This window comes from Marmota flaviventris, chromosome 1, assembly GCF_047511675.1.
Source record: "Marmota flaviventris isolate mMarFla1 chromosome 1, mMarFla1.hap1, whole genome shotgun sequence".
Taxonomy (NCBI): domain Eukaryota; kingdom Metazoa; phylum Chordata; class Mammalia; order Rodentia; family Sciuridae; genus Marmota; species Marmota flaviventris.
In genome coordinates, this window is record NC_092498.1 from 104,578,228 (window position 1) to 104,604,473 (window position 26,246).

The window sequence follows — 26,246 nt, forward strand, 5'->3', positions numbered from 1 at the left end:
CCATGCCAGGACAGCGAAAGAGCACACTCAGAAGAGGGCCTTGGCTAACGGGCATCAGATAAAGCTTTAAAGAAGAAGGCAAACACAAACCCTCACACTGCTAGGATTGTCACATGCAGTCTGCAGTTCAAGTGGAATGTGATCAGGGACCCAGAGGCACAGAGCGGTGGGATCCACTTCCAAGTTCACATTTCAGCAAACCCACCAGCAGAAAAACTAAGCTGCTAGTTCCCCAGGGTGTATATTAGAGTCCAAAGATCTGGGGGAAGGAACGTAGGGCAGAAGTGTGAGTCACTGAGCATTGTTGGTGAAGTGGGTGCAGTCATCAAAGAGCACTGGAGATACTGATCATAAAACCACAGAGGAAAGTGAGAGAAGAATAAAGATGCATGGCTTACTGGACTCAAAGACACAGACACTACAGTGATACAGACAAACCACATACCTGCCAGTCCCTGCTACACACACAGGAAAACACTATGCAGGGATCCTAGTTGGGGCACCTGAGAGGGTCCCGGGATGATGGGGTTTGTGCATGGGCTGGGGGCCAAGTGTCAAAGTACCACCTCATTCACACAGGTGAACCTACATGACTCTAGGAGTCATCACTGGGGACTCACATGGGCTAACTGAATGCGACCAGTACAGGATGACATATTTTTTCAGGATATTTTTCTGACACCACTTAGGTTGGAAAAGTAACAGACCCTTAATCATATGCCAGCTCAGAGCCTGGCACCACTCCTTTGTCCCAGTATCAGATTCACTCTCTGACTGGTCCTGTCCATTTTAAAAAGTAACACTCCCAGGACTAGATTGTGGCTCTCAATGTAAAGGTTATATGGCACAGAAGGAACCACAACCCTCACTCCTACCTGCCTGACCACATTATGCCTCATATCCCCGATCAGGTGATATTCAGCAGGACTCAGTGTTTGGATAACTGCAAAAAGATCTTTTGTACTAAGAGGCCAGAGGCTTACATCCTTGATTTACCATCAAGAGAGGAGAAGAAAGGAAGGGAGTTTTCTGAGACCCAGAGCTCCCATCTGGTCCTTCATCACTTATCCTAGCCAAAGGTCCCTCATGAGGGCTGCTTTTCCTCTCATGCCTAAGCAAATAACACTTAGAAAAGTTTGGCTGGGGGTGTAAAAATTGTCAGAATCCAAATGGAATCACTTGTGAAAATCCTAACAAAAATATATAAAGCTGTGAGGTTATGAACTCATGCATGATTCTGATAGCAATGATGACAAAATAAATAAAAACTGCCAGCTACAACCTTATACAGAGGTCACTACTACTTTCTACAAAAAGTCCTTTCTGTAAGAACATCTGCCCAGCAACTGTCAGTTATCAATCATTATGGCCAAGTATTTTGGCCTCAAAATATTTCACGTGATCCACCTCATTTTTGGTTTCCAAAATTTTCCCTTCCTCTCTGAATATACTCATTGTTTACTACGGCACACTTATTCTCGTTGCAATTCTATATTCTTTGGAAAATCTCTCTGATTGTTATTTAGGTCAACAGGAGAAAGATCCAAAGAAATTTTCCTGTGTGTGATACAGTCAAACATTCACAAGTGGCCAAATACCACATAAAGAAGACATATACTCTGCTCGTGCAGGTAGCAGTATCTCATCTTACCAGTGAGGACCAAGGTATGGACAAGAGGAATTGTGTGATCCCAAGCAGGTTAAGAGAGTCAGAGTGTGAGGTGTATCTGTCACAGATTCCAGCAGCCCCTTCCTCCCAGTGAGTTGTCAATACTTGTTTTGCTTTTGAAAAATCTAAAAGCAATTTCTGGGAACAACAGCTTTCAAATCCACTTTCAAAATGGCAACTTGGTTGCAACTTGACAGGGCACGTCCATGGCCAACTCTGCACACACCGTGGCCAGTGCTTCTTGATCTAACTTGTTCTAATCAGCCATTATTGAGAGTTTGGCAGAGAGTCCTAGGGGAAGGTGCAGTTCAGGACTTTACCTTATTGTGAAGTGTGTGGGGAAACCTGAATACCCGTAGACTGTCTGCTCCAGCAGCTGCTGTGGGATCTCTGAAACAATTGTGGTTGTCTGGGAAGCCAAGTCTGATCACTAGGAATGTTCATAAAGGTATCCACTTAAAGTGGCAGAGCCCAAACCTTGGGCTGCTTGGGACCCTCACTTTGCTCACCTTGTACTGGCAAGAGGTTTAGCCAGAAAGTCCTAGGTCAAGACAAGAAACCAAGGGCAAGGAAGCAGCCCAGAAAACCTCATGTCCAACCTTCAGCCATTCCTGAAGTTTCCTTGACCCTTGCCCTTTCTCTGGATCTGTGCAAAGCTTTATTCATCCAACTCCCAAGTATCTGAAGCTGTCACTTCACCCCAGAGCTGCTCCAAGTTCAGATCTGGCTTGGTTCTCAGCTGGAGCATTCCAGAAATCCCTTCACTACCTTCCCTGCTCTTCAGACTCTTGATGCCTGCAGGACATCCTCTGGTTCTGTAATAGCCTCTGGATCATCCAGCCCTATGGCTCCTGATCACCTCACTGCCAGGAGATGGGCTCAACACAATGACACTTCCTGACCAACCATGAATCCTGCATTCCATTACCCAGTGCTGCAGCTTCCTTGAACACATGTCTAGCTCCAGTTAGATCTGAAGCACTCCTTCTGGGTAAAGATGCCTGCTTACTCCTGCCCTGCCCTTTGCTAGGCATGCCCCCTTTTGCATTCTGTCTATGCTTCCTGTCTGCCAAGATCATCTTTGTGAATTTTACCAAATTGCATAGGTAGAGTAGATGTTCTTCCATTCTTTCTTAATTCATGACATATGCTAATAACAGCTTTGATGCATCCTATGGGGAATGCTGATGGATATACAATGTACAGACAGCCTTCCATATCTCAGTTTCTTCATCCTTAAATTCAACCAATTATGGATCAAAATGCTTTTTAAAAAATATTCCATATTGAACATTTTGACATTTTTCTTGTCATTATTTCTAGACAATACTGCACAATAATTACATATTTAATATTTATATTGCATTAGGTATCATAAGAAATCTAGAGATGATTTAAAGTATATGGGAGTACAAGAATAGGTTATATGCAAACACTGCCATTTGATAATAAGGGACTTAAGCATCTGCACAGTTTGATATCCTGGGGTATTCTGAAAGGAATTCCTAACGGAAACTGAAGAATGACTATATATAACATGTTTTCATGTTGATACATAAAAAAGACAAAATGCACATACGATAATAAAAAGCTCAGAGTTGGAGGAGATGTCTTTAGGATCACCTAATTAAAGAAGGTTATTTTCCATTGTGCAGATGTGGAAACTGAATGAGCACATGGCTATTCTTTTTTTCCTTTTTGGTACTGGGGGTTGAATCCAGAGGTGTTTTACCACTGAGTTACATCCCTAGCCATTTTATTTTTTGAGACAGGGTCTCACTAAGTTGTTTACGGCTTCACTAAGTTGCTGAGGCTGTCTTTGAACTTGAGGTCCTTCTGGCTCAGCTTCCCGAATCGCTGGTATCACAGCTATGCACCACCACACCCAGGTGAGCATGTGGCTCTTCTGAACAAGCAGAGAAGTTCCATATGGAAGTGTGGACAGTGGCACCAATGCCAAAGACATGCCTCGTGAGAGATGAGACATTCTACAGGGGTCTATCAACAAGAGGTGCTGAGAACTTTGCAGAGAGCCAGGCTGAACCCAGTGTTAAGGTGCGAAAAAGAAAAAGAAAGAAAAGAACAGACCAGATAAGAAGAGAGACAGAAACATGGGGACAATGACCCCAAACAGCATGTCCCACATATAGGGACAGAGTGGGGCATGGGGCTTCATCACTCTGCACCATAGAGGCAGGGGGACACACTGGGGGGAGATCAGGATTCATCTTGCCCACTGTTTGCCTGTTGGCAACATTCCAAGTTCAGTGAGCTGAGCTGCTGTGTGGCATTTCCTCAGCCTATGACAGCAAATCTGACTCTAACACAATAGCCATATCCTGCCAAGATAGGAAACCCCATTCTCTGTGTGACAAGGTGTGACATCTAGTGACACCCAGCACACTCACAGTTCCAAATGAGGAAAGGCACTATCAGAGCTCTGCGTGTGATCTCACACACAAGACAATCTACTATGCGATGGCACCTGTCATCACCAACAGCAGGGAACCTGGAGGCTGCAGACCCCTCTTCCCCCCATAGCTCCTCGCTTTCCATTTCTCTTGGGATAGCTCCCTTCATATCCAAAGTGGGCTCACAGGTTCCTCTTGAGGATCAAATAAGACAACAGTGCCAGGCTGCCACACTGTGAGTCCTGAGATGTTCTCCCCTCATTTAGGGGAGGCGAGAGCCCTGGGAAATGCTGACTTGGCACCATGACTTGCAAAAAGAGCAGGCCACTGCCCACCAAGACTACAGATTCGCGAAGACGGGAGTGACCACGACCACGTCGTGTGCTCTCCATAGTGAAGACAGAATGTCTGTGATCACTTGCCCACACTGAAACAGATTCAAGGCTCCCTTTCTTAGTGTAAAGGGCAGAGCATCCGGCTGACATAAAAGGCAGTGCTTTCCTAACAAGGGCCCCCGTCAAAGGCATCTGCAGAGGGCCCCATTCCAAGGCGGCAAGGGTTTCTGGAGATAAATGCTGCTTAAATCAACATTTTCTGTTTTTTGTTTTTTTTTTTAAACCAGCAGGGGCTAGAAGAAGGGGTGGGGGTAGAAAAGAGTGCTATAATACATCATTTTACAGCTAAACGAAAACGTTTTAGAGGCTGCCAAACCTTCTTTTACTCTTCAAAGCTCCACACAGCTCTGAGAACTAATGCTGCACAGGTTTTAGGCTCTGGCAAGCAATGCAGTTGAGACTCTGTTTTCTGCCTGCCAGGGCTGGAGCTTTGTCCAGGTGCCCAAATCTGGGACCTCACCTGTGAAATGAGACAGAGAAGGCCATCTCCATACCTGAGAGGTGCTGTGGCAGGCTGGAGAACTGGGGATAAGGAGGATAACTCAAATCTTCCATCTTTCCAGAGAAAGCTTTCTGGAGGACAGCTTTGCAGGAAGACCCAAAGCTGGAAAGCCCACACCTCGGAGTTCTGCAGAGCTTTGGTGGCAGGGCTGTTGTGGTGGCCTCGGCTTTGAGTTAACAATGAAAGCACAAACCCCACAGAACAGCAATAAGATCAGATGCCCTATGCCAACCCCTCTAATAAAACACAATACAGTCCATGCGCAGGGCAGAGGGAAAGTATTAAAAGATGCCCACACATGCTCAGGAAACTGGGTTAAGAAAAAATTCAGGTTCGTCAGGTGTTGTGGTGCATATCTATAATCCCAGAGACTCCAGAGGCTAAGGCAGGAGGATGGCAAGTTCAAAGCCAATCTAGGCAAGTTAGCAAGACCTTGTCTCAAAATTAAAAATAGAAAAAGGTCTGGCAATGTAGCTCAGTGGTAGAGTCCCCCTGGATTCAATCCCCAGTATCTAAAAAATAAAATAAAATAAATTCAGGTTATAAAACACCCTGGGGTTGGTCTCGTGGTGAAACATTTGCAGAACATTTAGAAATCATGCTTCAAGTATACTGGACAAGTGCTGCACCTCTTAATAGGAACACAGGGTTATCTGTACTTCTTTCTTTTCAATTGTCTGAATTTTCAAAAAATACTAATAACAAGCACTAATTGATTTAAGAAAAGCTTATAACTCACTCCATCCAATTCCTCCCCACCCCTGATTTCCTGAAGCATAGCCAAAAAAAACTGACACCTCAGTTCCAAGGGTTCAGAGTCCCAGGACAATAATTGGGAACCTTGAGAATGAGCAGTAGAAGTACCAAGAGAGACAGGATGGGTGAGCAAGGCTAGCACTGACCCAGGAGAACCCACAAGACTGAGAGGCTTAGCAATCTCATATAACACGTTCGTCAGCAGCCCTCTGGACCACAGTCATGTGCCACATAACAATGTCCTGGTCACTAGTGGACCACATATGTCAGTGGTTCCATAAGATTTTGTCACTTAGTCATACTGTAGCCATCTGGGTTTGTATAAGTACACTCTATGACATTATATCTATATATATAAAATATATATATGGAGGACAACACAAGTCTTCCATCTTGGAAACTGCCTAAGGACGCATTTCTCAGAACACCTTAAGTGATGCGACAAGGTATGCTCACACCGCAAAGTTAGTTCACAGACTGAAACAGGATCCAGTCAAGAGGTGGTTCCCTTGGAAGAGACGGGAAGATGTTTCCTCTGGTCATGAGTGTTTAGTATGGAACTCTGCTCTCTCAGCTTCTCTGAATCCTTTAGTTAGTTATAACAGGAAGTCCTTTGTAATTGACATATCTGCTATCATTTCCATCTGGAATGTCTCCCAAAGGCCCATGTGGTGAAGAGAGTAGAACTATTGGGAGGTGGTGAAACTCTGGGAGGTGGGACCTAGTGGAAGGAAGTTAGGTCACTGGGTGTATCCTTCAAGAGGATGTTGGGACCGTAGCCCCTTCCTCTCTCCCTCTTTGCTTCCTGGCTACCTCTTATTAAGTGAGCAGTCTCCTCCACCATATACTCCCTGATGTGATGAGATTCTGCCTCCCCACAAGCTAGGAGACAATAGGTCCAAGCAACTATGGACTGAAACTTTGGAAACAGTGAACTACAATAAACCTTTGCTCATTATAAACTGTTAAAAAGCCGAACACCACAAGATTTATGCACACATGTGTGTGTGCATGTGCATTTCTGTACATTTTCTGCAAACTCTCACATAACCCCTGAGGGGTGGTGAACACACAGCTGCTTTCTTTATCCACATAATACCAGTGTGGATCCTTCACTACTTCTGTGTTATGTGGCCCTGGGGCCCCATTAGCTCCAAGGTGGCTAAAGGGACAGGGGCTGGGTGCCTGTGGAGTAGCGAACGTGGAGCTCTCCTGAGCAGCAGACCCGGCTCATGCTGGGCCCAGGTGGACCACACCACACACTGGACTTCTCACCGCTCTCCTCTTAGAACATGAGCACAGAGATCAGCTACCTGGGACCTACAACTTCAGAAGTCCCCATCTCATGGTCACTGCCCCTCCACGTTCACACAGCCCTCAGCAAGAAGGGAACTCTCATGTTGAGAGTCCCACATGCACAACTCCTGCAGGCAGATCCTGGCCATGTCCTGCATTTTGGTGGACTTCCCACACCACACATTCATAGTCTCATCATGTGGCCTGATGGCCAGTTGTGATAGAGTACTCAGACCCACCCTTCTGGGCCCGGTTTAGGATTCTGAGTCAGCCAACCTCAGTGTCACCGACTAGTTCTCCAAATTGTCCCTTCCTCTTCTTACCTTGGGCTATTTACTCACTTCTTCAGTAGCCACCTTATGTTCTCCCCTCCAATACAAGAGAACACAGTGTAATCGACAGACAGGAGTTATACTTCATGTTAACGAGGCCACTGGAAAAGAGCTCCGCTGTCAAAAATTTGATAATCCAAGTCAGGTGCAGCGATGCCCTCCTGTAATCTCAGAGGCTGGGGAGGCAGAGGCAGGAGGATCACAAGTTCAAAACTAGCCTCAGCAATTTAGCAAAGTCTGAAGCAACTTAGTAAGATCCTGTCTCAAAATAAAATGTAAAAAGGGCTGGGGATGTGGCTCAGGGTTTAAGCACCTCTGGATTCAATCCCTGACACCAAAAAAAAAAAAAAAATTGATAATCCAGTTTGGGAAAAGGTGACAGAGATCTGCCTGATAGTCTTTATGATTCCTATATACACTATGGATCTTTTTTCCAAAAGTTTTTACGTGTGATTGTTTTAATATGTTGGTATCTTAAAGAACTAGGTTTGAATGATTTGCACTGGGAAAGAACTTTCTATATACTTTATATTGAAAGGCTGGCCTCTTCTACAACATCTGCCTGCTGAAGCCCCAAACTTAACCTGAGTTTTAATGCCCTCAGAATTCGCACTCCATCTCTGGGTACCTCCTTCGGTCCAGGGGTTTTTGGCATTGTAATAATTCCTTTTGTTGAAATGTCACTCAACACAGTCTAGGAAGGGCACACATTTGCCTAGCACAAGCAAAGTAGAGTCCTGTGATGCCCAGGGACACATGATAGGTGCCCCAGGCACTGGGCAGAGATACCACCTTCCTGAGTCATGGGAAGTTAAGCGATGCACAAGAGTACAACACTGGTGCTATTGCCAACACTGGCTTTTAAATACTGAACATCTGGATATAACTAATTTAAACAAAAAGAAAAGAAAAGAAGAAGAAGAAATAATGTCCTTCCCCAAAACAGGACTGATTCTCAGTCAGTGGCTGAGAAAGATGAAAGACCAGAATGACCGAAGGAGCCCTGAGTCCTCTTCTTTGAAATCCACCCCTACTTGCTTCTTTCAGTCACCCCAGCAGGCAGCTGTCCTTTCATTCCTTTCCTGCTTCACGGGTTACTTGTGACCCACATTATATGTTCCATGGATGAACAGAGAGCAATGTAGGTGAGGCAGACCTACAACAATTGACATTACAATGATACAGCCATGAACACCTATATAATAAGCAAAGAGAAATAAACTCCAAAAGTCTGTCACTCGCAGGGCCACACAACAGGAGGACAACTGTTTGTGACCATTGCTTGGCATTCCCCACACTCAGGAAGGGAGAGAAGACAGAAACACACACACACACATACACACACACACACACACACACATACAAACATCAGGCAAGGAGGCGCACAGTAACCACCATTACCTAATTTCACCAAACCTGATCCTCATGAACACTGAGCACAGTGGCTCACGCCTGTAATCCCAGCCACTCAGGAGTCTGAGGCAGGGGGATCATGAGTTCAGGCCCAGCCTCAGACACTTAGCGAGGTGCTAAGCAACTCAGGAGACCCTGTTTCTAAATAAAATACAAAATAAAAGGACTGGGGATGTGGCTCCGTAGTTAAGCACAGCTGGGTTCAATCCCTGATACTGGGGAGTCGGGGGGGCTGCATCACACACAAGGCACAGCTTCTGGGTTTCTGGAAATATGGGGAGATTTTCATCTTCTGAGCAGACAGCAAAGTTTTTCTGAGCTAACTGTAGGAAGGCTGTCTTCTCTGCGCCTCCCTCTCAGCCATACACGGGAGCTAACAGCACGCACCTTCTCCATCTGCACTCAGGTTCTCGTAGGAGTCCCAGCGGATCAACGGGTCTGCCGTGTTGTAGTCCACAATCACCCCATGGTCATTGTGCAGATGCTCACAGCCTGTAGGGGCACAGCAGGACGTTAGTCCCAACAAAGCCCAGTACTTCTGTCATTCACCTGACCCTGAGGGATGAGGGTAGCTGAGCTGCCGGATTTGAGCATGAAAGTGAAGCTCTGTGTTCACAGTCCCCCTCCAATCATGCATGGCACTAATCAGAGATGCAGGCACAATTGTTAACAAACTGAACAACAGCTAAAATCTCTCAGTGGAAAGGCAAGGTGAACATCGGTCATTCGTGTACTGTGCCAGACTCTGGTCTCTGAGCACCACTTTGCAACAAGAAGCCCTTGGTGGAGACACAGGGGTGCCTTTGGGTGGCATTCAGTCTCAGAAAGGATGACTCTGAGGCTCTTGGCTCGTAAGTCCATATTCCTGTCTTTAGTCATTCTAAGAATGCCAAGAGGAATTTTAACACACAAGCCTTGCATTTAATAATTCCTGTCTAAATCTGTGACAGTGAGCCTAGAAAAAGGTGACTGTTTTCCAAGTTGTTAAAAGGGAATTAAAACTTTCATGCAAGTGGAATTTTCAATTATCATCTTGATGATAGAAGGTTTGCTTTTTAAAAATGTTTTTTACGAAATAGGAGAAATTGTTTTGCACTTAGATATTTGCAGTCTACCGTACTTAAAATTCTCTTCTAAAATGTTCATTGTTTGTTGAAGACAAAAGTAAATATTTAGCATAATTTCCCAGGAAATGGAGGGTGGATCCTCAGGAACACCAGTGAGCACTAGAGAGTTCCTGCCCTCCTTGGTGAAGTAGTTTTGGGCAAGTCATGTCACTTCTGGCTCTTACTGACCGAAGTAGGCTTAAGCTCTCTGAACTGCCTCCTCCCCACTGTCCAGTATCCTACTTTTTAAAGTTTAATTACAAACGTTTCCAAGTACTCCTGCTGCCCAAGCATCTTGCCCGGCTACCCACCTTGGATCTTCTCAGGTGTGGCCGAGAAGACTAACTCAATCTTCCCATAGTCTGGAAAACGGTCATCTGAAAAAACACATTTGGAGCTGATGAGCTACAAAAGCAGAGGATGGTTTTCTTCTTGTATTCCAATCAGAGCTGCAATGGAAACACCTCACGGTACACAGCATCCCAGTTTCCCTGAACTCTTTTCTACCACAGATCAGTAACAATTAAATTTCGCCAGCAGGCTGAATTTGGGGAGAGGGTTAGGAGGATGCATGCCCACATGAGCAGGGCAAGCTGCTCCATTCCCTGTGACCTCCATACGCTCTGAGGCCACCAGCTCCATCTCACCTTTGCAGGCACTGTCCAGATCCTCCTTTCCAAACACCAGTCCGTAGCCCTGCACAGCCCCAGTGTGAAACTGCAGGCGGAAAATGACATCACGGGTGGCCGAACGATACTTCTTGTGGTAGCATTTCACCTGGTTACAGAGGGGAAGAAAAAACAAGTGACTACTGAGCATAAGAGCATGAAACTAGCAAGGATGATGCTCCACCTGCATTGGTGTGCATGGCATGGGCCCCTCTGAACTGCTGTGGCAAAGAGTTCACATCCACGTGGGCTGGACTCTGACCCTGGACAAGGGTGTTGGAAGATGCCATGGCGGCACCTCTCATTGCGGCTGCTGCAGTGATGAATCCTTAGGACACCTCCCAAGATCCTTGTGCTGTTTCAAAGGAATCAAAGTCCTGAAACACCAGGGTCTTCAGTCCTCAGGTGGGCCACGCCCAAATAATTGCAGGGCACAAGAATGTGTCATCTGAAGAATAAAATTTGGTGGCCTCTTTCCCCTCAATTTTAACAACTGATTGTGATAAAGTTTTTCTTTCATCTAAACTCTATGTTTTGAATTAAGGCCTTTCTGTTTTCACCAAGAGGAAGCGGCTGGTCATTACAGAGCAGGGAGGAGCGATAGGGAGAGAGGAAGAGAAATCAAGAGAAAGAGGAAAGATGGCGGAGATGGACAGAGAAATAGATATTTACAGAAAACGATAGAGAGACAGAGACAAAGAGAAAACATGTGGCATTTAGTCTCCTGTGCCTGAATGTCTGGATGGCCTATAAGTGATCATTTTAGGAGAAACCTTCACAATTACCCTGTTATGATCCAAACTCAGGATGCAATGCCCAGCCATAGATTTTGTGATTTACTAGGTCCCTTGGGTGCTAATTAAGCCCTCTGGGTGGCATGCCAATAAACAGAGTGGAGGGATTATTGAGAGATGGTGAAGACAGCCCTCAGCATCATGAACCATCTTTACACCAGGGGCCTCGCCACATTAGGCCAAATGCTGTGGGGAGATGGCAGAGATGCTTCACTCAAATGACAGGGGCAAGACTACCTTGCCAAGGTCCAGAGCATTCAGGGTAAACTAGGCTCTCAAATCACAGAGTGTTCAGGGAAGGCACATCATCCCATGGGAAACTGAGAGTGGGAGAGGGTTGGCTACCAGGGCAGCCACTTTTCCTAAAAGAGACTTTTTTGGGGGGAAACAATGGCTTTAAAATAGGACATGCTTCACAAACACAAATGACAAGTAATACAGAAATGTGATTATGAACAGTGACACAGGAGAATGTGCAGGTAACATTCCATCATCCTGTCACCAGGGAAACCATCCCACAGAAGCTAAAGGAAAGGAAGCCCAAGGAGTTTTAGCCCAGGGTGCTGGGAACTGTGACCCCTTGGACAGACCCAGAAGTTGTTTACCGTTCTACTATCTACAAGGAAACAGTACTATAAATAAATGAAAAAAAAAAATGTAAATAAGACCTTGGGGGATGTTCCCTGTTGACAAATACAAGCTGAGCATTTTTTGCATGATGAGGTGCCGCCAGGGATGTTGTAAATCTGGGTGATGCAGACAGAGACCTGGCTGGAGGAGTTTGCAGCGAGCATATAAGAATTGGGAAGGAATGTGAAGACTTTAACTGGCTTTTCAGCCAAGGCATACTGGCCTCGAATCTTCCTCCTGGTCTGAGAATCTCTGACTCCTTAACAAGGCTCAATCAAAGACCATTCTTGTAGTAATCCTTCCAGAATATTCTGGGAGCATCTTCACCCTTCCTCTGAGCACTCACACCCCACACTCACCACAATGATTGCCCATCAAATGATTTAGGCCTGGATTAAGAGAGAGCTTCTCCCAGCCAGACAGGATCCTATCCACAACCAACTGGTCTCTAAGGATGACAGCTTCTCTCTCTCTTTATGTCCATTTATTGCCTTGGAAGTAGGGAGTGATCAGGGGATACCAGGGCAGAAAAAGGAAAAAGAGCCCCAATTCAAGCCAGCCTTGCTCTCAAATTTTATAAATAATTAGGAGAAGAAAGATTTGAGAAACAACAAGATCCCAGGAAGCAAACAGTTAGTAAGGGGAGGATACCCAGCCCATTCAGGCATGGAGTCACCTAGAATAGGTGGCCTGTGGGTGAAGCCAGGTGAATATAGGCCCAGGGTGGTCTCCAGGCACAGCTGTGTATGGGGACTATCCATGTGGCCCAGCTTGTTTCTCAGGAGGTATTGTCTACTCTTCCACCTGCTCGGAATTACAGGCAAACTCATTCTATAGCCACCACCTGAGTCTGCATAACCAGTCCCAACCCTGAGCCTCCTGGGAGCCCACCTCTTGGTCCTGCTCACCCTCTCCAGAGCCTAGGATGCCTGCAGTTCCCACTCCTGCTCATCATAGGCAGCTACACACAAACACTGTGACTCATCAAACAGGAATCCCAGATCCCTCCACATGCCAGGAAGGGAGGAAATGCCAGGCACAGGTTTCACCCCAGCAGTTCTGAGTCTCCTGTTTGAAGATTCTAAATTACCACAATACACTGTCTCAAATACTCGTGGGCAAAACAAGGGGAACGTGATCTATCCCTAGACACAAATGCTGCCCAGGACTCCCGGGAGTACCACATAAAGGGTTCTATAGGTATTTGGGGCAATGCCCCCCATCTTACATAATCCCTGCTTCACACTGAACTTCTCATCCATCAGGGGAGGCAACAGCACCCCCTCCTGTCCTCCTGACCAACTCAGGAACTTGGGAAAGGCAGAAACTGCATTATTTTCCCTATCCAGGGAAAAATTTCCCAAATACTGGTTCCTAGTGGCCATCACCAGCAAAACAGGTCAGACCTGGGAATGAAACATCCCAAAAGCTAAGACACCACCTCAATGGTCTCTCTAAGATTACCTCCAGAGGGACCAGTACTTATGCATTACTAATGTCAATAAATAATTGTAGCATCCGTGCCCAGAGATCAGAACTGTATTCATAACACTTAACAGAAAGAACAACACTGCGTTTGACATAGGTCCCAAAGGCCTCCCTTTAAGATATAAGGTAGTGCAAGCACTTTATAAAAGACTGGAGTGAGGGGCTGAAGTCTGAAATTTCCCTCTTCAGCCCTCTGGCTTTAGTAGTTTTATCAACCTGGATCTCTCTAGAATGTTTCTAGAATATGTTCATACTCTGCCTTTGTATTTTAAAATATCTACATTTAGAACAACAATTGCAATCATGATTTCATGGTACGGGAAATAAAATAAGAAACGGCTAACACTGTATCAAGTGACATGAAGCATCTGTCAACATGCTGTCACAGACAGACCCACATGAGTAGCATGTGGGTGCTAATACTGACAGGACAACTTGCTGGGGAGCCCTTCAGAACTTGGGCATGTTGTAGGCTTTGTGGACTTTATATTCTCTGGCTTTCAAATGGATATTGTAACATGGGCTTATTTTGTTATACAGATTAAATGGGCACTACACAAATACAATCTGTAATTCCAAGTATCTGTGACATCAATTACATTTATATGTACAGTCAGTCAGGTCTTTATCTGTGAGTTCCACACCCGCAGATTCAACCAACCACAGACAGAAAATATTTGAGGAAAAAATATACATCTGTACTGAAAATATTCAGACATTTTTCCCTTGTCATTAATCCCTAAATGACACAGTAGAACAACTATTTACATACAATTTACCTTGTATTGGGTATTATAAGTAATCTAGAGATGCTTTAAAGTATACTCAAGTACTGCATCATTTTGTATGGGACTTGAGCATCCTCAGAGTTTGGTAACCACATGAGTCCTGGAACCAGTCCTCTGTAGATACAAAAGTGGTGCTGTATGTATGACTTAAAGGGAATAAGTTTCTGGAAAGAGGTTCTTGGTACTCAAAAATGCCATATGAGTAATTATCTACAAGAGAATTTCTCCATGCAAATTACCCTCCTATTGCCTGACAATGCAATTTGGAAATCTTAGCCTAATCTTAACAGATAAAAGATATGTCTGTGCCCAGCCAGGTGCAATAGTGCACACCTGTAATCCTAGTAGCTCAGGAGGCTGAGGCAGGAGGATCACAAGTTCAAAGCCAGGCTCAGCAACTTAGTGAGGCCCTAAGCAACTCAGTAAGACCCTGTCTTAAAATTTAAAAAAAATAGGGCTGGGGATGTGACTCAGTGGTTAAATGTCCCTGGATTCAATCCCTGGCATAGCATGCACACACACACATAAAAAGCCTATCCTCTAACTGAAGGTTACCACAATGATAATTAGGCACCAAGCCCTGCTTTGACCTGTCTGCCCTGAGAGTATAGCAAATCTAAAGGCAGCATGTGGAATTCTCATGCAGGGAAGGAATCAATCAGTCAAGTGTTCACAGACAGCCAATAGGTTTGCTTCCTCTTAAGCTTCTACCCCGCCCCCGCCCCCGCCCCTAGCCACTGTGGAGGGGCAGTGCCTATTCAGATCCAACTTCCCTTATATCTTCTAAGTAAAAAAAGCAGGACCCTGAAAGCATTCCCACCAGAAATGAAAGTCACACTCTTGTCCAACTCTGCTGGTGCAACTGCCTTAGGGAGATTTGAGGAGTCTGTATCCTCAGGGAATAAGCTATAACTACAGATTTGAATGTCAAAGATAGATAAACCATCAATCAATCACCTACACCAGGAAGGCCAACAGGAACTGTGGTCTCCCTTGGAGCTGAAAATGCTTTTAAATGGCTACAATATTATAATTCTTGACCTCCACACAATGAAAGGTGAGTGGATACTGGCTGTGAATGAAAACCCAGCTGTGTCATGGTGTTGAACTGACAGAATAGATAAAGAACTGGCCCAGGGCTAGAAGAGTGCTGGTGTAATGAGGGAGAAAGAGTATCACAAAATACAACAGCTATGAACACAACAACCGAGCTCTCCCCTGGGTAAGTCTCAGAGGGATGCTTCCAACTTCCCTGCTATAAGAAACACAAACAGAGGTGCTATGTGTTTCTGCAGCCTCTTGAGGAGGCCTCACCTGTGTTTACAAGCCTGGTCACTGGAGCAAGGTCATGAGGTCAGCAACCATGACGACAAAATACAAGTGGCCTTCGGTTTGCCCAGTCAGGGGCAGCAAGATGGAGCATGACGGACAGAAAAGTGCTTACAAGCCCTGGACCTGCACACTGAAGCCCAGAGGGGGCAAGCTGAATCAGGCCCATGGCTCCCCGCCAGGTTCCTGCTTGGCTTCTGCCTGTGTGAATTCCTGAGCAGGTTACATAATGATGGAGCTGCCCTCACCAACGCTCTGCCTCCTACCTGACAACAGCATATTCACTGAGCCTCTTGAGGTCCTGCCTTTTTGGAGTAGTGCACTGGAAAATCTGACCTTGAAAGAAAAGTACATTGCAGAGATAGAAGGGATCAGGGGTGCAGCTGAGAAGGGCCAATGGGGACAGCAGGCCATGTGGGGGCCAAGGCAGATGAGAGATCAGTGTCAATTCACTATCACCAAGAATGGCACCATCCACTGATTACTGAAGTCGAAGGAGTAACTCATTTTTCGAACAAGTCTCAATGCAGAGTTCTTCATGAAGAAAGATAAATTTACCTGAACACAATTTGATTTGACAAATTTGACTCACTGAAACAGAATAAGATGGCTTTTGGAAGGAGGAGGGCAAAGGACTGTGAGCCAGCCTAGGAAGAGATTTTCCACCTTCTATAGCACAGAGGCCACTTAAGAAAATACTCAGAAAGAGAGAGCTGGAGCCTTCAACTGGTAAATCTATCTAGACAGGCACTTTCTGCTCCTCAGGGCCCTTTCTAGGGCATATTATAGCCAAATTCTTCTTGAGAAATGAAACCACCTGTGCACTTGAACCTTACAGAGAAAAGGCCCTGGAACTCATCTCCCCATGTGCAACCTTAAGGTGTGACTTCAGGTTTTGAGTGCAGGTGCACATCAAGCAGTAAGAGGACAAAAGTGAAGGACAGGGAAAGCAAAAGCAGGAGGGCTGCTGTGTTTTATGTGGCCATTTGGGTTCACTTGGAGATGGGGCAAGGCTGGGGAGGAGGAATTGGGGACTGCATTTGAAAACCTCAGAACACCAGAACCAATTCAAGCAGTAGGAAAGGGGAGACTCCTGACACTCTCCAGGGAGCCCTGCCAACAAGGGACAGGACGCAGCATCATTTCTTCGCTGTGTTGGCCCCGCAGATGGTTTTTACATGAAACAAAAAGCACTGGGGTTTTAAAGCTTCAGCACAACACAGACTCCGTAGACTATGATATGTGCATGACTGTGACACTTAGGCTTCTCCCCTTGAGCCAACTGCCACCACCTGATCTGCCTTGAAGTCACACCCCACAGGACTCTATAAAGAGTCTTTTCCACCCCAATTTGACTTCAGCTCTTAGGTCTCTGCAAAAACCAGTTCTAATTGTGCTAGTTATCTTTATGTTCCTCTTAATGAACAACTAGACTCTAACTCTTGGGAGTAAGTTCTGTGTGTGGCTTACTTCCACATCTACCTTATCACGTTATGTAGGCCACAAGCTATGGTCACCAGTGAATGCTGGTGACAAACTATAGCCAAAGATGCAGGGTGACCAATTGCACTTGATTCCACTACTTATCTTACTAAACATTCTAGAATAGGCTTAGTGAACAAAAAGAGGCACTGTGGGTTGAGCTGTATCCTTCCAAATTCACAGGTTGAAGGTCTCAGGACCTCAGAGTGTGACTGTATTTGGAGACAGAGTTCTGCTAAAGATAATTTAGTTAAGATTAAGACCCTTAAGGTGGGCCCTAATGAATTACAACTGGTGTCCTTAAAGGAAGAGATTAGGACTCAAACACAGAGGGATGACCATGTAGAGATAGTGAGAAGACAGCATTTGCAAGCCAAGCAGAGAGGTTTGAGAAGAAACCAAACCAGCCCAGTCTTTGACCTTGGATATCCAGGTTCCAGAAGTGTGAGAAAATTAATTCCTGTCGCCTAAACCATTCAGTCTGTGGCCCTTTGTTAGTGCAACCCCAGAAAAATACAATAAATATACAATTTGCTTCTTAGAGATAGACAACTTACAAACCTCTCAGCTAACCACTTCTGTGAATGGTGCAAGGAAAAATTACTCTCTGTGATGGAAAATTACCCTTCTTAGCTGTCACCCATATCTTTCACCTCCCATCTGATAACACAGCAGAAACAAGTGCAGAGTGTACAAAAAGGAACCATAAACACAGGAAGCATAAATCAAATCATAAAACAAGCCTAAAAATATTCCATGTGAGGAATGAAAAGAGATGCAGGAAGGAAATTATCTTATCAAAAGTTATCTCCTGTGAAAAGCCCAAGAACCTCCTGTTTTGCCAGCATTTCTTCTGGCAACAAATCATGCATGGACGAAGTGCCCCCATGGCATGAAACATTCACCTCTAGAGGGCTCCCAGCTGAACCTTGCACCTGAACTCCAGCTTTCCTCTCCCCAGGTCTCCAGGCTCCTCTGGCTTCTGTTTCGACAGATACATTGGAGAGGCTGCTCCTCTGCCAATCATGCCCATGTCACTCCTGGAGTGGCCATACCCAATCACAGGGAAGGCCAGCAGCTTCCCGGGAACGTGGCTCACTGGCTTAATGGTTTTCAGAGAACCTGGCTCAGCTGACTTGCTGGGGGTATGACCCTACCCAGTGATGCTCTGCTCCAGCCAAAGGTTCCTAATATATACATGAGAACTGGGGTATAAGGCGGGAATGACAATGGGCAGGGCATAGCCCTGGCCTCTGACCACGCTTAGTAATTGCAAGCTGCTATCCTTTTGCTTGTGCTTCTCAGACATCACCTGAGTGTCCATTTGTCCTCTGAGGGGCACAATGACGGACTAGAGAGTTCAAAAGTGAGAAGTGAATTGGAGTTTAGAGTCCCTGGGGAGGCAGGGCTCACTGAGTCATCAAATCTGCAGAGCAGATAAGATATGGGGCCATAGGGTTGTGGGAGGGGAAAACAAAAGATGTCAAACATGAAGCTCAAGTTTAGAGTGCAGAGGTGGGGGTGGGTGGGGAGTCCCAGCAGAGCTTAAAGTTGGAAAGATGGAGTTGCCAAAGGGCACCCTGGGCAGCTGGTGAATCCTAGTAGGCTAGGACCACAACAATCTGACTCGAAAGTAAGTAAGGGCAGTTGAGAGCCAGCAAGGGATGAGGAGAGCAGGAAGGACAGCAGCCTGGAGAACACCAGGTCAGGGGCAGCTGTGCAGAAGCTAGGGAAGGCTCCTCAGACCTCAGGCTAAAAGACAGGGAAAGAGAACAGGCTACCAGGGAGAACAGGGCTCACGGGAGAGCACCACAGACCAGGCAGAGGATGATGCCACCATGGCCACCACCAGTAGACAGAGGGACAGGGGACTACTACTGAGCAGAGCAGCAGTTAAAGAGCAGGATATCTTGGCACTGTTTTTTCCTGAGACCTGGTAGGAAAGAAAGGAAAACCAGGGCAAGGTAGGAGGTAAAGGCACCAATGAAAAGCCAGCAGAGGAAGCCACAGTGAGGCACAGAAGAGAATCAGGAAAGTCTGAGACAAGGCAGGAAAGGGGGTGGAGAGGTGATAGCCTCTGTGCAGACTCAGTGTTTGTGTCCCCCTAAAATCCACTCAAAGTGGATCAAAGACCTCAGAATTAGAACTGAAACTACTGGAAGAAAACCTAAGGCAACACTCCCACACATTGGTATAGGCAGCAACTTCCTTAACAAGATTCCTAGAGCTCAAGAAGTCCAACCAAGAATCAATAAGTGGGACGAGATCAAATTAAAACACCTCTGCACAGCAAAGAAAATAAGAGTGGGAAGAAAGACTTCTATAGAATGGGAGAAAAATTTTGCCAGCTACTATTCCAACAAGGGATTGATATCCAGGATATATTTTAAAAAGTTAAAAAAAAAAAAAAACCCCAAAAATTTAACACCAAAAAAGTAAACCAATCAATAAATGGACAAAAGATCTACCTGAATACTTTTCAAAATAAAAAGTACAGATGGGCAGCATATATATAAAAACAACGCCCAACATCATTAGCAATCAGGGAAATGCAAAACAAAACTTACACGGAGATTTCATCTCATTCCAGGTAGAAAGAACCCAAATAACAATAGTTGCTGGTGAGGATGAGCAGAGAAAAGATACATTTATGTCTTATGGATATCACTTTCTACAACACTTTAGAAAACAGTATGGAGATTTCTCAAAAGACTAGAAATGGATTCACCATATGACCCAGCTATTTATTCCACTTCTTAGAATTTACCCTAAAGATTTAAAAACAGCATACCATAGTGTTACATGCATAACAGTATTTATTTATAATAGTGCAATTCACAATAGCCAAGTTATAGTACCAGGTAGATGTCCCTCAACAGACAAATGGATAAAGGAAATGTGGTATATATACACAATGGAGTTCTACATAGCCATAAAGAATAATTAAATTAGCCTGGCACAGTGAGACAAGCCTGTGATCCCAGCGCTTGGGAGGCTAGGAGGACCACAAGTACAAAGCTAGCCTCAGCAACTTAGTGAGACCCTATCTTTAAATTTAAAAATATAAAATAAATAAATAAATAGCTGGGAGTGTGGCTCAGTGGTTAAATGCCCCTGGGTTCAATCCCTGGCACCAAAAAAGAAAGAAAAAAAGAAATTAAGTCATTTACTGATAAATGGATAGAAACTGGAGAATGCTATGGTAAGTTAATTAAGCTAGACTCAAAGTTTTCTTTCATGTGCAGAAGCTAGAGAGAGAGAGGAAAAGGGAAAAAAAGGTAAGGAATAATCAAAAAAAGGTAAGGAGATTTCATGAAAATAGAACAATAGAGTAGAGAAAGGATATTGAGAAGATGGGAGGAGGGAAGGGCATAGAGAAGTACTGGGGGCATGAACTCTACCAAATAATGCTATGTCCATATACATTGTGTACCATAATGAATATTATATATATATATATATATATATATATATATAGAGAGAGAGAGAGAGAGAGAGAGATACATATAGAAATATATAAAATTTCATATGTAATAATCCACTTATATCATTATAACACTAATTAAAATAATGATAATAGAAGGGAGATCAGTAGAGCAAGCAGATCAGGAGAGGGAGAAGAGGAGGGAAAGGGAAGGTGCTGGGAAATGAGATTGATCAAATTGTTATGTGCATAAATGAATATGATATAATGAATCCTTCTTTTGTGTATAATTATAAGGCACTAATAAAAAATTTAAATCTACGTGATGACATCTTCACACCCAAAGTGATAGTATTGGGAGGTGGGGGTTTGGGGAGGTGATTAGTGAAGAGATTGGGTCCCTCAGGAATGGCATTAGTACCCCTATAGAAGGGACCACACAGAGCTGCTTCACCCCTTTCACCACATAAGGCACAGGGAAAGGAGCTATTTATGAATCACAAAGGGGGTCCTCACGGGACACTGAATCTGCAGCACCTTAACCTTGGATTTCTAGCTAGAGAAATCAATTCCCGTTACTACAGGTCACCCAGTCTGTGGTGTTCTAAAAAAGCAACCTAAGCAGAGCAAGCTGGCCTGGAAGACCACCAAGAAGAGAGGGTGGGCCCCTTACTCAGAAACACCCAACACCAGCAAGAATCTTTTGTCCTGATAAAATGTCCACCCAAGATTCATGTTCAAGTTCAAGTGTGAGGTTGTTCCAGAAGATGCCCAGGCTAGATGGTGAGTCTGGTTCTCACCTTCACAACTACTCTAACCTGGGCTCAGGTGAGGCTTTCACCTGGCCCTCTCCCCACCAAGGCTGTCCCTCTGAATGCCTCACAGTCAGTGGAAATCCCCAGAACAGGCCCAACTCACTCCTAGGATTACCTGGAACACTCTACCACCACTACCATTACCCGCCTTCTGCTCCCTGAAATGCTCCACATCTGACTATTCCAGTTCTCAAACATCAGCATTGTCCTCAGTAGTGCCACGTCCTCATGGGGGCTGTCCCACTACCCTGCGCCTTGCATGAAGTCTGCACCTCTCCCTTCTGAGAATCCACTTGTGGGAAATGGCACACAGAGCTTTGGGGACTCCTCACCCCAGGCCAGGACCACACAAGCCCCAAGTGCTATGAAGAGTGGAGATGACCTTTCCATGATGCTCCAGCCATGCTCACATCTGACATTCCTGCTGACTCAGCGCCTTGCTCACTGCAGGCCTCAGCCTCTCTCTGCTGACCAAGAGCTTCTCTAGAGCCACATCAACGAATGCTAGCTGGTCTGGCCCTCCTAACCACAGCCTGAGCTTCAGAGGGTCTCTGCTCCATACCAAGTGGACTCACAAGTTTGACTCCAATTTTTGCAACAATTTCAAATAATCACTGCTTCCAAAGTAGTTGCAGACTGACTCTTTAGTTGTTGGATAACAAACCACTTAGGAACAAATAGTTGTGAGCCACTGACACAAGAACAGAGCTGCCTTGCTGTGACCTCTGGGTGCCCAGCAGGCATCATTTTTCATCCAAGGTCACCCAGCAACACCAACACACAGGACGGTACTTTCCTGAGCTAGAGCAGCACCTAGCTCCCTCAGCTCCCTGGACACCCAGGAACTCTACCAGGATGGGGCACATCTACTAAGCCCTGGCACATCCACCAGAGAACGCCTCCCACCCACCCAGGGTCCTCTCCTCCTCTGCCCCGCCTACTTTGTTCCTGGATCTGCCTCACTAATCAAGTGCCAAATGCTGCCTCCACCCACAGCCTCCACCTCCCTAGACAGGCTCCTTGTAGCCTGCTCAAAGCCACGTTCCAGTGGCCACAGCCAGGCACATGTGATATTTACTGAGACCTCATGCTTGGGTTGCAGTGCCCACTACAGGGAGGGACAGGGCTGGAATGCAGTTCAGTAGGAAGAGGTTCATGGTGAAGAAGCAGAGGGAAAAATCAGTGTCCATCCACCCATAAAGTCAAGCCATGGTCTCTCTGGTTGTGACAATGGCTTGTGATGTTTCAGCCTCATGTGGCATGGCCTTCACCCTCTGTCATACACTGTCCTGGAAGATTTATGTGGGTTCACACATTTCATCCACACAAACCTAAGTGTGCTCCTCACTGAGCAGAAGTCCACGTTTCCCAAAAGAGAACTATGCAAGAATTCCTGTCCAAGATGTTTAATTTCCTCACAACCCCAGACGTCCTAGCAAAGGCATAAGACCCCTCCGGACACCATGAAGCCAAGATGTTGTGTCCTCTGTTGGTAATACTCTTCCAGCCCAGCACCTTGATGCCCAAGTCACAGGTCATATCCAACTCAATCCTCACCCAAACTGCTCTGCCTCAACCTACAGTGGCCCCCGACCTGGGCTACAGAGCAGCTGCAGGTCCTCTTTAAGGAAAAACAAACAAACAAACCCACGTCTTCACCAGGATCCTCCAGGACAAAGTCACTGTGCTCCTCCCTTCCTTCCTGTGCCTAGGGCTAAGCCCATAGACCCGAAAGAGGACAAAATGTTCCAAAAAAGACTATTGGGTAAAAAAATCACAGGGAGAAAAAGAGAAAATGGAAGTGAAGACAGACAAGAGAATGAGAGTAAAGAAAAGGAGGAGAAGAGAGAGAGGAAGGAGGATGGGGAAGAAGGGAAGGATAGGGAAAGGGGAGTGGCAGTTGGCATCGCAATTAGACTGGTCTGCCCACAGGTCTCAGAAGACCTTGCAGCCACTAGCTCAGGAGCATCTGAAGAGAAGCCTTGCCCTTGTTCTAGGAAGTGGCGAGGGGCGGAGAGCCATACATCCTAGCCTGAGAGTCACCCTCCATATCATAGCTTTTGGTTACCTTCCGTGGGTCATCCGAAAGGGACGTGGCTTTAACAACGAATCCCTGCAGACAGGGAGCTGCCCCCTGGAAAAGCCAACTCCAGTCCCCCCACAAACCTGTATGGCAGACAGATGTCATGATGACAGGCAGATGTCAATCCTACCCCACCAGCCTCTCCTGTTCTCTTCTTTAAAGCTGGAACACTGGACCCCATTCCAGAGTTAGAGACAGGTTAGAGCCACAGCTGGTAAAGCCTGATTTAGCTGACACAAAGCAGTCCTCAATTAAGGCTCACACTCCTATAATCCCAGCTACATGGGAGGCTGAGGCAGGAGGATCGGAAGTTCAAGTCTAGCTGGAATAACTTAGACCGTCTCAAATAGAAAGGGCTATGGTTGTAGTTCAGCGGTAGAGTTCCCCTAGGTCCAATCCCAAATACTGAAATAAGTAAATAAATAAATAGCTCGGCCCCTTTGCCCAATGATTGCAGGTGTCCTAAAGCCAGGGCCAGCATTGCACACCTAGACAGAAGACATGAAGCAGCACATGATGGGGAGAATCTCTCTCTCCTCCTCGCCCTGCCCCTCTCTACTAACCCCAGGGCAGCAGGGAGGCTGCACTGCACTCCAATCACAGGCTTTGCAAGCCCAGGGCCCTTCTCCTTGGGGTAGCAGAAGAGAGTGGCTGAAAACTGAGCTTGTGAAAATAGAGTAACCACCTACACCCTCGGCTTTCCCACCTGTGAAATGGGAAGTGCAGTTCTTTCATGAGATTGCCATGGGGATGGAAGGTGATTTTGTGCAGTGCTCAGCACAATGCTGAGCAAAATTAGGGCTCAGCCACATGGCCACACTCCTTACTGACCCTTATACCCTCTCAGATGCCTTCTCCCCCTGTAGAATTCCACCCTATGAAGCAGCACAGACTGAAGCTGCAGGACTCAGAGGGCATGCAAAAGATGTGACTGTATCCCCAGGGTCTCTACCCTCATTATCCTTATGGATTTTTTTCCCCCCAGAGCTGAGGATCAAGCCTAGGATCTTGAGCATGCTAAGCACATGCTCCACTACTGAACTACACCTGTCCTTATTTTTGTGAAAATCTGGGATGGGCAAGGTGGGGATTTTCCCCCAGCCATTAAGAAAGAGTTTTAAAATACAAACTTCTGGAGGAAATTAATGAGGATCTTCAAAGACTTTGGTTGAGCCTTTTATACATACTGCAAAGTGAACACCTGAGTCACCTAACCTTTATCAAAGCAGGTCTGCCAAGGCCATGTAAAGATCGTATCTAAGTTATTCTCTGAATCCTGGCAGCTATACATATGCCTTAAAGGTTTTCTTTATTCTAGACAAAATCTTTACTAAAATTATCTTACCTGTATAAATTCCTTTGTATTCAAGATAGATAAAAGACAACAACAGAGTATAGTGGCACACATTTAAATTCCAGTGTCTGGGGAGAATGAGGCACCAAGATGGCAAGTTTAAGGGAAGCCTCAGTAACTTAGTGAGGCTTTAAGCAACTTAGTGAGGCCCTAAACAACTTAGCAAGACCCTGTCTCAAAACAAAAACTAAAAAATTTCTGGGGATGCGACTCAGAGGTTAAGTACCCCTGGGTTCAATCCCAGATATCAAAAAAAAAAAAAAAAAAAAAAAAACCGAGAGAGATAAAACACACACACACACACACACACACACACTAAAAATTAGTCTCCTCCCAAAATGAACACACCCAAGAAACAAAATTATCTGAAGAAATCAGTGTTTTGATCCTTAACCAAGCTATAATAACACCAGTACTCTGGCTCTTAACGCTAAACACATATTTTATTTCTATCGCTACACCCTAGGAGGGCTATGATCATGTTAAGATTACAAATTATGGTCAGGAAATGGGGATGTCCCGAGTTCAGTCACCATATCAGGACTTCATTTTCAAATTTACATATATAAAATGGCTCTACAATCAAGGACACTAAAGAACAAAAATTCGTTCTCTCCCTTTAATTAAAATACTTTTACTCAGAAAACTAACCAAATGCATTAAGATAAAGGCTACTTTTCTACCTTCCTACAGATTTTTTGGAGGGAGGGTTTCAAAAACAGGGGCTGTTACTGTTTTACGATGAAATCTTTTCTGTCTTTTGGGTCATTATTACTGAAACAGTGGGCACTCACCATGATGTCCCCTTTCAGCAGCTGGGCCGGCTCTATGACAATACAGATTCTGCTGGGGTTTTCTGAACCAACATTGCTTTGGGATAAACAAGAAGGTACATCATTATGCAGTCTCATGATTTTGTGGACAGAATACATGTTGAGAAAAGAACATGTACATAAAATGTTCCCATTAACACAGAATCTAATTTCTGAGAATCCACTCTAAAAATGTGTCCAAAAGGCTTAAGAAAATTCCTAGGCCTTGGAGAGCCCTTACAGCAACATCAGGGTCAGTGACTTACTCGAAGGCACTGAGACCCTACCCCAGGGGCCCAATTATAGAGAAGACCAAGGAGCCCCGGAAAGGTGCAGTTGGATGCAGCTTCAACAAGCTACAGGTAAAATTTTCAAAGTACCATCAATATGCATAGCATCCAGTGTGAACCCAGAAATGGGACTAAATAAATAAATAAATAAATAAAAAGGTGCTGTGTCCAACTACAACTAAAAATTAAATATTAAAAAAAGAAAAACTGATGCATATAAAAAATGCAAAGGAGAGAGAAAGAAAAATCATAAGGGAACCTTGTCCTGGGAATCTTTCCAATATGTCCACTTCCAAAGAGCAATGGCCTTCTCCACTGGAGGCTCCAGTGTCAAGCCCCTTGATGGAGCCAACTTAAGTGGCAGGAACACGGGACACCTGTGTACGTCGGACCATAGGCTGCCCCAGGG

The 26,246-nt window shown here is 45.3% G+C and overlaps 1 protein-coding gene across 3 annotated transcripts in view; it reads right to left on the bottom strand.

Moving 5' to 3' along the window:
• Positions 1 to 26,246, bottom strand: part of Tns3 (tensin 3) — a 266,434-nt gene that overhangs the window by 97,358 nt on the left and 142,830 nt on the right. For all 3 annotated transcript variants that reach the window (XM_071614592.1, XM_027938365.2, XM_071614583.1), the window contains exons 13-16: positions 25,530 to 25,605; positions 10,528 to 10,657; positions 10,192 to 10,257; positions 9,162 to 9,266 (exon numbers count right to left, since the gene is read on the bottom strand). In XM_071614592.1, coding sequence (XP_071470693.1) covers positions 9,162 to 9,266; positions 10,192 to 10,257; positions 10,528 to 10,657; positions 25,530 to 25,605 — 377 coding nt within the window. The remainder of the gene's footprint in view (positions 1 to 9,161; positions 9,267 to 10,191; positions 10,258 to 10,527; positions 10,658 to 25,529; positions 25,606 to 26,246) is intronic.